This window comes from Lepisma saccharinum, chromosome 22 (assembly GCF_977018435.1).
Source record: "Lepisma saccharinum chromosome 22, izLepSacc3.1, whole genome shotgun sequence".
NCBI classification, from domain to species: Eukaryota; Metazoa; Arthropoda; class Insecta; order Zygentoma; family Lepismatidae; genus Lepisma; species Lepisma saccharinum.
Genome location: NC_139250.1, coordinates 17716638 through 17729368, shown reverse-complemented (window position 1 = coordinate 17729368; position 12731 = coordinate 17716638). Strand labels below are relative to the sequence as shown.

Sequence of the window (12731 nt, the reverse complement as noted above, 5' to 3'; positions counted from 1 at the left end):
AGATGAATTGCGTCTTACATTAAGCTAAGGTCAACCCTCATGCGTGAATAAGCGCGCGTAACGGCCATAGTAAGTCTCGCAGGTAGGTAAGACGAGCAGAGCCGCGCTCGCTGTGAAAGAGGTTGAGTTGACAGTAGCGTCGAGACGTTCGTCGCGTCCAGTTTAGCAGCTGCCGTGCGACCGATCAGTGGTTGTACGTTTTTCTTCGCCTGTGCCTCATTTGTCCACAGTATATTTGGATATACAACTTTACGTCCGACTGGAAGTCACGTCGTCCTTGGCAAGTGGCACTGCCATTGCGTTCGTGACAGTTTGCGATCCTTGTCATTGCGATCGTTTTCGTCGTTTTGTTCGTCGTCCGTGACAGACTCTTTACTCTCTTTTAACGAGGCACTAGTGTCCAGAGGATAACGTGGCGGCCATCTTGGCTCCAAAAGTATAAGGTACGGAACAATCCGCGATCCCAAATCTCCCAACAGCAATCATTATTATTACTATTATTATTCTTATCATGGAGCTCGGCAGCTAAATGTCATGTAGAAAAATAGAATAAGTTCAGAAATTAATTATCAGAGAAAATTAAGAAATGCTACAAAACATTTAAATATAAGGAGCGGTTGAAATCACCCAAATTACAAACACTGTACTTGAGAAGAATTAACAACATAACTATATTTGTACATAACATCATGAAAGATCGACGGTCAGCATTTCATACGAGCTATAGCTTATAATGTTCCCAAATGCAGCACTAGACAAAATTCCTCTATTTCAGTAAATAGTAAAAATGGCAGTGAATTAATAAAAACACTAATACTTTAAATATGTTATAAATTGTAGAAATCGGACGTGAAGGCGTATATGACTATTGATGTGATCAGCATAATTTAATTATTAGAAGGTCTTGTTCTTAAAAAATCTTGAAATTTAATGTTACTATCAATGTATTATTTTATGCATCGTACATATTTTATCCCTGTGATTTGGACTCTCTATACTAGACTCAGTGCTGTATTAGGTTATATACTGTGCTCAGGACTTAAAATAAACTACTATTATTATTATCATCATAATTGGGACCTCCCCGATGGCATAGTGGTAACGTCATCGCCTTGTAATCAAGGGGTCTCGGGTTAGATACCCGGTGGAGGCACATGACACAGTGGTTCGGATCCCACTTTAAACGGCAGGTCCAGTCCCGATTAGCCTTAAGTAGGCTTAAAAGTAGAATTAAAACACAAATCTTATCATTATTATTATGGCCTACAGAAGACTTCAATTTACGAAAATATTTGGATATCAAATTGTACATTTTGCAAAAAATAAAAATACTATAATTTGCATACCAATAATTACAATTAGATTTTACTAGCTGTCGTATTAAAAAAGTTTTACAACTTGGCTTATGCAAATTGCATTGTCTGTTCCAAAGCCATTTTAAATTAGCCTGAAATAGTTTGTTCTAGGGGGGACGGTAAATTAATCCGACGCAAGAAACTAAATACGTATAAATAAATAATGCCAATAAATGGTTTCGCAGTTTTCAAAATTACAAGAATTAGATACACTAAAGTTGCTGACCAAGGAAGTATATTAAAAATTAAAAGCACGTTACGTATCTACCCTATATCAGGGTCTTCCTCAGACTGAGAACTATTCTAAATTCATTAAACAAAAATTAGGATTTTATGTGAGAGGGCATACATCAAGCACTATGACTAAATTTTTTCCTAACTTTTGAAGCCTATTCTTTTTTAAAACTAGGTGTGTGAAAGTTAATAAAGAAATAGAATAATTATACATGTCGGTACACTAGTGTGTGAAATATATAAAAAATACATATGTATAACAGTTGTGCTTCATGCATTTGGCAGATCGAGTAGAAAAGTCTCCCCAATTATATAATAATAATAATAATAATAATAATACATTTGGAATAAAAATAATAAATATAAGCATAATTATTATTGTTTCCGTACAAAAAAATCTGGCGACACCCATGTTTCCAGCAGAAAGTAACTATAGAAGTAACTTAGTTACTTTCCAAAATGACTTTCTAAAGAGTAACTTTCCGAACGCTGATATATCTTCATGAAAATTGCACCTAAATTGCACCTACCTCTCCCACAAGATAAAGCCATTGTCGTCAAGCGTAGGAACAGTGTGTTGCGGGTTCATCTGCAAAGAGGCAAGAAAAAAAAATTGATAACTGGCCAGGTTAGGATAATTTTATTATCTTTACGTAATTGTGAACATGTATTCAAGGTGTCACCCTACAACATCGACTATCTCAGAGTGCATAACGTTTTGTTTGTTGAATTCTCGTTGCAAAGGCTCGAAAATCTTCATTTGTAACCTTTATGTATACGACCACGTGGTACAAACTCAGGGTTGACACTAGCATTTACTTTTCTGTCTAAAAACTACAAAAGAAGATCGGTATTTTACATGAAACAATGTAAATTGACTAGAGCGTCAATATTCAATAAAAAGTAAAGGATAATTGTGATAGAGAACGTAATTGGATATGATTACGAATTGCCACATGTATATGCAAAATAGTTTGATATTGAACACACCCAGTTTTATAAATAAATATAATGAACGTCGCATCTGTGGCGTATCTGAAATGAACGAAAACTATAATTTAGAAGCTTTTATTAGCCTCGCATAATTCTTGGTTTTAACCTTCAATATGTTCTGCTTATTGCTATTAGGTAAGAATACGAAATACATAAATTGTTTATTAATTGTAACATTGTTTATATTGTAATTATATAGGACATCTATACTTCAGAATAAGAACAAAAATCTGATTTTTTCAGACAGAAAAATGTTGGTTGAATATTGTAGGTCCAACCCTGATGGATGATAATACCGAATTTACTACCAGGTGTAGAAGTATGAAACCGGAATTGGCCGATAGATGGTGCTAGCCGGCAGTGGAGGGCGCGGAAGATCGCGTAAGCAGCGGCAGCTGCTGCCCGCCACTCCCGAGGACGTTATATCGGAACACAGTAACCCGAGTGCCAGACAGAGGAAGGTGTTGCACACCCGGAACATGTCGAGTTTTGTGCCTACGAACTACGATTTGCGGACAGCATTGGTGTTCTGTTATCATTTGAAGAAAACCGCCGCAGAATCGCATCGAATGCTCGTCGAAGCTTACGGCGAACATGTTCTCGGGAAAACACAGTGTTTCGAGTGGTTCAAGAAATTCAAAAGTGGCGATTTTGACTTGCGAAACGAGGAACGTGGGAAACCTCCGAAAAAGTTCGAAGACAACGAATTGCAAGCTAAAACCCGGTGAAACCGTTAACGCAGATCGCTACCAACAGCAAATGATCAATTTACATCGAGCATTACGTGACAAACGGCCGGAATATGAAGCAAGGCAACACAAGGGCATCCTGCTCCATGACAACGCCTCGCCACACACAGCAAAACGGGTCCGGGAAACGATCGAGGCGTTCAAATGGGAGATACTAGGGCAGGCGGCGTATTCTCCGGACTTGGCTCCTTCAGATTATCATCTATTTGCCTCACTGGGACACGCTCTTGCAGAACAGCGCTTCAATTCGTATGAAGATGTACGAACATAGCTCGCGGACTGGTTCGCTTCAAAAGAAGAACGTTTTTTTGGCGTGGCATTCATAACCTGCCGGAAAGGTGGGAGAAATGTGTAACTAGCAATGGAGCTTACTTTGAATAAAATATTGTTTCTCAGTTGCAAACACCAGCCGTTTACTTCTTGCAAACAAATTCCGGTTTCATACTTCTACACCTGGTAATACTTCCCTTGCTACATTTTCCTTTCAATAGTATAAACTCCAAGTAATTTAGTAATGTAATCAGCTCTCAGAAGTTTTATAACGAGATAGATTAGTGTTAGTAATATTGTAGATGTAAAACATAATACGCACCCACTTATTGTATCATTTTAGGTGTTTAATATGTTTAAAATGTTAATTGTCTATTATGACGTAATTTGTTTTGTTGAATTGGGTAGTCTTTTATGGTTATGAACTAACCTTAAAACATTTGATTGTGAATTGTGAGGTGAGAGATATTATGGAGGTTGCTGGAATAATGGACGTGATTTTGGAAATGTGAATGTGATAATTTGTGTAGTGAAGAACAATTATGAATTTAATACAATTTTGTTTCTAATAAGGAGTTTAATTGCGAGTGCAAGTTGGTAATGTTTACGTAAGCATATCCTTATCTGATTTCCCACAACCTGAGGGCTTCATGGTAGGCTGATAAGTCTCAGGCTCGCCGTTGAGGAATAATCGTAAGTAGTTCCATTGTGATTAATCCGGGGAACGTAGCAGGTTTAAACTTTTTGGCGCCGCAACGCGGGACTCGATAAATGTGTTTGAGTAGGGTATGCAGAAGCGTAACTTAAGAAGTGATCGTCGTAAGTTAAAAATGGATACTTTAAGTTGCTGTTCCGATAAAGGGAAAGCTGATGATGAAGAGGTCGAGTGCAATGATTGCAAAAGAAGCTTCCACTTACGTTGTGCTGGTTATCCTTTGCCAAAATCGCAGTATAAGGGGGAAGAATTGAAATGTCTAATTTGTAAAGAGAAGGGTAACAAAGGAAGTCCTTGTTTGGAACAGTTGTTTCAAACCCTGATGGAGAAAATGGAAATGGGAAGAAAAGAAGATAAAGATGAACAAGAAAGAATCAGAAGAGAAGATAAAGAGGAACAGGAAAGGATAAGAAATGAACAAGAAAGAATCAGAAGAGAAGATAAAGAGGAACAGGAAAGGATAAGAAATGAACAAGATAGAAAAAGAAATGAAGATAAAGATGAACAAGAAAGAATCAGAAGAGAAGATAAAGAGGAACAGGAAAGGATAAGAAATGAACAAGAAAGAATCAGAAGAGAAGATAAAGAGGAACAGGAAAGGATAAGAAATGAACAAGAAAGAAAAAGGAATGAAGAAAGAGGAGAATTGATGAAGCTGCTCAGTCAAGATAAGGAAGAATTATTATTTAGAATAGAAGAGGGGCGAAAGGAATGTAGAGAAATTAAGGAGACTCTGAGGAAGGAAATTGCGTGTGAAAGGCAGCAAGTAGCTGAATTAATTCTAAAGCTGGAAGAAAAACAAAAGGAGGATTATGACAAGTGGAACTTAGACTTGACACAGGAGAAAACATCTAGAGAAGCTAAAGAAAAGGAAATGAAATTGAGAAATTGAGGGGACGAATAGAGAGTGTTGAAATAATTGCAAGGCCAGAAGGAACACAGGGTTCCTCAGAATTACTTGATAATTTAGAGCTAAATCAGAGAAGGCAAGAAAAGAAACTTGAAGAAGTTACGGAGAAAGTCGCATCTGTAGATAGGCAGGTCGATCAACTACAGATGTTAATGGCAGGCTGTGGGGTTCGAGAACCTTCTCAAAATGGTGAAGCTGTGTTTCAACCGGGAATGAACGGTTCAACAACGAGAGGTGATTCCAAGAGGAAGATGAGGAAAAGAAATCGTTACTCGTCAAGTTCTTGCTCTGCAGTTTCCTCTAGTTCTGAGGAAACTGAAACTAGGAAAATTACAAAGCCCAGGAAGAGACATAATAATGGAAAGTCTGAGAGATGGGGACAGGATGAGATATCTCGTGACAATGCCTATAAGAATAGTTCCTACAAATATTTTCGCATGTCTGATGTTAACGCTCTTTCAAAGTTTGCTGGAGAGATTAATACTGTCTCTGCTGAGAGGTATTTAAAAGAGCTAATAACATGCCTGGATCTAATGAATGTCCCTATGATTTTTAGATTGAAGTTATTGCCCTCTCTTATGGTAGGAAAGGCTAAGGCGTGGTTTGTTGCAAATGAGAAGAAGTGGAAGACTTTTGAACACTTTTGTTCTGCCTTTAGAAAACAATATGCCTCTGCTGATGCCAAACAAAGGGAAATGCAGACTCTGAGAAACAAACGGTATACGAGGAGCTGTGGCCTCTCACTTGAAGAATATTGCTGGGACACATATGGCTCTTATTGTAATCTTGTGGATAGCGTTGACCAAAGCGAAGCGCTGAACTTGGTTATTAGTCAACTTCCGCTGCGAGTGCGTCAGTTGGTACTTACTCGCGATCCACGCGACATGGATCAACTTACCAGCTTCTTGGGAAGATATGAAGCCTCGGAGCAACTCGACGGATGGACGACAGAAAACCCGAGATTCGAGGACAGAAGAACCAACCAAGCTAGAGTTAGGCAATTGACGTTCTCCAGAAATCAACCCAATTCAGCGAAGGTGCCTGCTGGTAACGGAAGATCTGATAATGAGAACTTCAGTGGTAGCGCTCGACAAAGTAACAATCCTTCAGGAGAAGAAAATAGAAGCGGGTTCTACAGAAGAAGGAACTGCGAGGGATCACAGCGATCTTCTGGAGAAGAAAGAAGAACGCCATTCCGAAGAAGAAGTTCGTATGGTAATAATAATTTCTCCCCACATCGCTATAACAGGTATAGAGGTAACTACAATTGGAGGAGGAAAGAAAGTGCTACACAGACGGAAGATTTCGATAGTGGAGAAACTAGTGTTAAACAATTAGATGTTACCACTTGGAATACGTCTGCCCCGTCCTACACTCCAAGAAACTGAGAAGCAGTTGTTGAGTTGAGTGGATGGCCCTAGAGTTTTGAAAAAGAAAATTTACTCCATTTTCATTTTGTTAATTTTCTTTTTTTTTTGTGGGAGGATGCCATGATACGCACCCACTTATTGTATCATTTTAGGTGTTTAATATGTTTAAAATGTTAATTGTCTATTATGACGTAATTTGTTTTGTTGAATTGGGTAGTCTTTTATGGTTATGAACAAACCTTAAAACATTTGATTGTGAATTGTGAGGTGAGAGATATTATGGAGGTTGCTGGAATAATGGACGTGATTTTGGAAATGTGAATGTGATAATTTGTGTAGTGAAGAACAATTATGAATTTAATACAATTTTGTTTCTAATAAGGAGTTTAATTGCGAGTGCAAGTTGGTAATGTTTACGTAAGCATATCCTTATCTGATTTCCCACAACCTGAGGGCTTCATGGTAGGCTGATAAGTCTCAGGCTCGCCGTTGAGGAATAATCGTAAGTAGTTCCATTGTGATTAATCCGGGGAACGTAGCAAACAGAAAAGAATTTCGAATAGGACCTGGCAACACTCGAGAGTGCCAATGGAGGACTGAGAAGAGATGGTTGTGTGAAATGTTTCTTGTCGCGGACTTCCGTGTAAGTGAACTGTTACTTCTATATGTATTCAGTGCATCAATACATTAATCTTCTGTAACACACACTTATTTCTTGTGACATTAATGTTTTACAAGTCCATGTGTGTGCTAGTGTACTTTCGCCATTAACCTCATACTCGCTGTTCCGAGGTGAGATAATCCGGTACGATTTGGTTGAATATTACACTAGTTTGTGACTATATCCGGTCACAGTTTATCGTCACATTCGCGTATTTAGCCTGGGGAAAGCTTAATTGCGGTCTAAGGCGTCATGGTTTGGACGCTACGGGACGCGCGCAGGTGCGAGTCTCCTGGGGGAAGGGTAACAACTTTTCTCCTGAGATTTCGGCCTGTGTATGGGACCGGCGGCCCCCACCATCGTGACGAAATTGGGGAGCTGCAAATGAGTTGGGTAACCCGGGGGTTCGTCGTTCTGACCACACGTCACCCCGTAAGTGAGTAGGATGTGGTTGGCTTGAGGCCGGCAGTTAGTAGTTAGACCCGGACCCTATTTTTTTGTGAACTGTGTCAGGCAGTCAAACATTGTGAAATAGATACGTTCATAGTATGTGAACATGTGAACTGTGATCTTTGTTAACTGTATAGATGGGTTGGTAAGTGAAGCTGTGCACAGACATAGGCGTGGGAACGGGGAAGCCAAAGGTATCTGGGCGCTTCCTAGTATGTTCTCAAGAAATAAAAAAATGTTGAAACCACCATTTAAATGATGAAAATAATATCCATTTTTAAATAAGTAAGGAATTTCGTTTGGTTTGAGATATTTCTCTCCCCCCCCTCTCTCTCTCAAGAACAATGCGATATTGTTTACTACAATATAATCAGTAATCACGTGGTAAATCACTTTATAAATAGCACAGATCAACAAACACGCCCACACTTCCGTTTCCCGAGCCCAGCCTCGATTGCTAATGCAACCTTGTTAAACTCACAAGACTTATTTGTTTGTTTACATTTATACGTAACAAGACGATTACAGTAGCAATCTAAACTTCACAAGAAAATGAAATTCAAACAGATTTACGCGAGGAGCTCTGTGCAATTTATAAGCTGATGATAATAGTAGTTTAATAACTGTTAATAGTGATTATGAGAAGTTGTTTTTGTGAGGAAAGTGTACAAAGATTTATTTTGAGGATTTATCTCATAGTGGACCACTGAAGTTTCAAGTAGAGATAGCAATACAATCTGATACCTTGAAATATATTTTAGCCATTGTCAGTAGGTTTGCGATTGCCGAAATTATTGTAAAGCGCCTTGTAACACGATCAAATGAATCGTGAACAAGTCGCTGAAGTGAACGCAATTGAAAATCGTTGAACAGCGTTCATATTGGATATCATGAATGGTCTGAAATTGTTCGTTTACACGATCAAAGAAGAATTGGATAAGTTCACATTTGACCAAAAGATGGCAGTGTGTACGGCATGAAAATAAATAAATAGACTAGAGCTTAGCCGTAACAAAGTTAATTTTATTTCAAAAGGAAAAAGTAGGGAATATTAAAAAATCGAAAGAAGTGTGATGTTGATGTCCAGGTCCGCTTTAGACAGAAGCATTTCCTTTAACATTTTTGCTAGCATAAATGCTATGTAAATGTTTCGAGAAACTTTATACTTTACACGAAAGCACTTCATGGAAGATTTCGGTTGCGAATACAATCTTCTAATATATAAAAATGGATGTATGTATGTGTGTGTGTTCGTACCGGCATAACTCTCGAACGCCTGGAGCGATTTCAACCAAACTTTGTACACGTATCACTTGTAATCTGCAAAGAAATACTGTGGGGCTTGGCACCCCTAGGGTTGGGGGTGGGAAGGGGTGACATGTAAAAATAATCAAAAACAACCGATATTAGAGTGGAATTCATAGTTTTCGGGGCCGCTAAGATGAATAGTGACACTCCCAATGCCGTTCAACTCCAAGTTGATCGCTATCGGGATGGGGGATGAGAGGGGGTGAAAAATAAAATGTCTAAAATGGCCTAGATCAGTGTCGAATCCATAGTTTTCGGAGTCTCTAAGCTAATTGGTGACATTCACGATGACCAAACTTGGTACACATATGACTTACAATCTGGAAAGAAATACTGTGCGGGTAAGACACCCCTGGCACCCCTAGGGGTGGGGGTGGGAAGGGCGTGACGTAAAACTACCGACATTAGTCTAGAATCCATAGTTTTCTGGGTCGCTAAGATGAATAGTGACACTCCCCATGCCGTTCAATTTATTTATTCTTACTCCTGAAGGTGGAACTAAAAATGTTCAAAAATAATCAAATGTTAACTTAAATTTATATTATAGTGAATTTGTAAAGATATTACTTTATAATTTGTATACTGTACTTATACTTTAAATACCTGTAAATAAAATTAGTTAAATTTTACGCTATAGTTAGAATTCATTAAACACCCGGGCAACGCCGGGTAATCCGCTAGTGTACGTATAATACATACAGCACGAAAGGCACATCGAGTTATACACCATCCGTGGTGAGTGCACGGTGTTTACAATGGGCCTGGTCAAAGCATTCTATTGTAGGTGGCAGCACCCCTGTTGTGTCCCCACGTTTTTGATGGGCAATTGTTCTGCCATTTAAATTCATGGGGAATTTGATGCTGAAGGTGCTGCTACACTCCGCGGCAAAAAAGAATCGCCCCCTAGTAATAAAGTGTAAAAAAAATATTTCTAGTAGTATTTCTCTTCGTTTGTGGATTTATTTCAACCATGTACTATTTACAACTATTTTTTAATAGTGTGTGATATTTTATAGTACATATTATGTAGATCAAGGAGGGAGTTACTTTCTTACATTTTCCTACATTTTTGCACATTATTATTATTACTATTGTGATCCAAATTCCGTTAATTCTTTGTTATAGCCTACTCTACATTTGCAATAAAAATATAATATTACATTTTCAAGAAATAACTAAACAATAGCGGAAGGCAACAATGGCCATAAAGCTTAACAATTTAATCAACTAACCGCTTTCTTTGTTGATTTCTTCATTATTACCTTCATTGTTAGAGTAAGTAAAATTTCAGAAAATTTTAAAATTTTAAAATAATTAAAAGAAAATAACACATACTGCTTGAAAGGAAATATTAGATTTTATCGCTAGGGGGCGATTTTTTTGGCGCGGAGTGTATTACATTAAATTTCAAGTTTCATTTCATCTTAACCTCAGAAATTGTGTCTGAACATGATAGTTGAATAATCAGTGCTGTAAAAATATTTTTTTTAAAAGACGATCGTCAACAACAGAAAATAAATCGGAATTAAAAAAAGCCTTAAATTTGCACAGCACTTGTTTACGTCACTTGCAATATTCACAATTTAAGTGCTTTATTGTTGTGAATCCGGTAAGGAATAATACATAATTCCGCGAGACTGTACTTTAATTTTTAGTTTTTCTTAATAACAGACGTCTTTTTTTTTTACATGATATACTTTTCGCATGATTAGTAAATATGGCCCTCTGTTTTATATATACACATTTATCGAGAATAATAAATACAGTATTACAATAAATGTTTTATCTTCTGTTTCATTTCTCGCAACCTCTAGGGCTTTCATATTTACAGGAATTGTAATTTTAAAATTATTGTTTCCAAAAAGGACGAAATTACAAGGAAAAATGTCTGCTTTTAAATACAATGAAAAAATACGTTAGTATCAAGTTATCTGATAGGGCATAGTGTCATAGTGTATAATAATAAATATCATGTTCTTACGCACTTATATATATATATATATATATATATATATATATATATATATATATAGGGTGGGCCATATTGATGGGAGACATTTCAAATGCATATGTGGAGCATGTAGGAAGTAACATTTATTACCAAATATATGGACACCACTGCCAAAGGACATCTCCCTTCAGATGTTGTCTTTCAGTTCATTGATGGTAGTGTGCCTTATGGTGTTCACCTTGTCTTTTAGGTAACCCCACAGGAAGTAGTCCGGTGGAGTTAGATCCGGGGATCTGGATGGCCAATGGACATCATTGAATCTCGAGATGAGCCGTCCCGGTAAGTGTCGTCGAAGGGTTGTCATTGACACTACTGCTGTATGACTAGTGGCACCATCCTGCTGCAGCCACATGTTCCTTAGGCCAAGCCGTCTCATTTCGGGTACGAAGAATGTTCGTAGCATCGTGTTGTACTGCTCAGCGGTGACTGTGACTGTGTCTTTCTGTTCGTATTAACAAATGTTCTCGTCAAGGTGGTGTCCATCTCAGGGATGTAATCTTCAAACACTGAACACAGTGCAAAACTTCCGTCCTTTGGCAGTGTTTTCCATATATTTGGTAATAAATGTTGCTTCCTACATGCTCCACATATGCATTTGAAATGTGTCCCATCAATATGGCCCATCCGTATATATATATATATATATATATATATATATATATTATACTTTTGGGAATTTCTCTTGCTTTCTCCGATTCCAACTCCCGCCGTTGAATTACACATACGCCCAACCAAAAAATACAAACATATTGCGTAGAGTAAAAATCTTAATTTTTGTATTATCGACCCATGGCAGCTACGGACGACCAAAATGACGTATAGTTTAGTGCTATTTGTGCATAAACATGCTATATTTTGCCCGTTTGAGCTATCCTACCGTTGCACTTTCATGTATTAATTCTAAGTTTAAGGAGAATGTAATTTTCGGAAACTTATGACTTGCTACATAATCTTAAAACTTTATTAAACCCATTTTATTATCGATTTACACGAGAAATTCTTACCTTCGTTGACAATAACGTTTGAATAGCCATCCCATCGCGTTCCAATGAATAGCTTAGGGCAACCAAATGACGAACGAAATTATTTAGGGACAAAACATGGGTGGCGCCGCCACCGGAAAAGTTTGGCAATGAACAGCCACATTGAAAAAACTAAAATATTCTTCAATGTGTGTACAGTAAACGCTATAAAGTATGTATTTAAGCATTGCCATTGATTTGTAACTAATAGCTGCTTAGAGGAAACGTTATTCCTCTCGGTTGAATAGTTATAGATTTTTTAAAATGTGAAGTGATACATTGTTTGCATCTCACGCGGCCGCCATTATACCTACAGGTCGCTTTCCGATAATCGATTTTAATGGCATGTGCTCTGATTGGTCAATAGTCAGGCTTGGATTGCGTTAATTAGAACCATTCCTAAATGGAAATTCTTGGACCGAACCTTGGATATAATGAGAAAAATAGTGTTGTTTCTGACGTCATTTCCTTTTAAGCGTTCAATTCAAGGACTTGTTCGTGGTTTAATTTATCGTGTACAAGGCGGTTACCATTGCCGTTTTAAATATCATAATATTTAAATGATATTAGGTTTAACAAAGCTTTACATTGAACTGCAGAGATTGCTGTATTATATTTGTTACAGTTTGTTACTCTGTAACAATTGTTTACTTTCATTATTTAATAAAGGCAAAAATCGTCAC

At 37.6% G+C, this 12731-nt stretch overlaps 1 protein-coding gene across 1 annotated transcript in view; it reads right to left on the bottom strand.

Annotated features, from left to right (window-relative positions):
• LOC146004742 (glutathione S-transferase 1-1-like) overlaps positions 1 to 12731 on the bottom strand; it is a 114743-nt gene that overhangs the window by 87475 nt on the left and 14537 nt on the right. The window contains exon 2 of the mRNA XM_083143708.1: positions 2120 to 2178. Coding sequence (XP_082999834.1) covers positions 2120 to 2178 — 59 coding nt within the window. The remainder of the gene's footprint in view (positions 1 to 2119; positions 2179 to 12731) is intronic.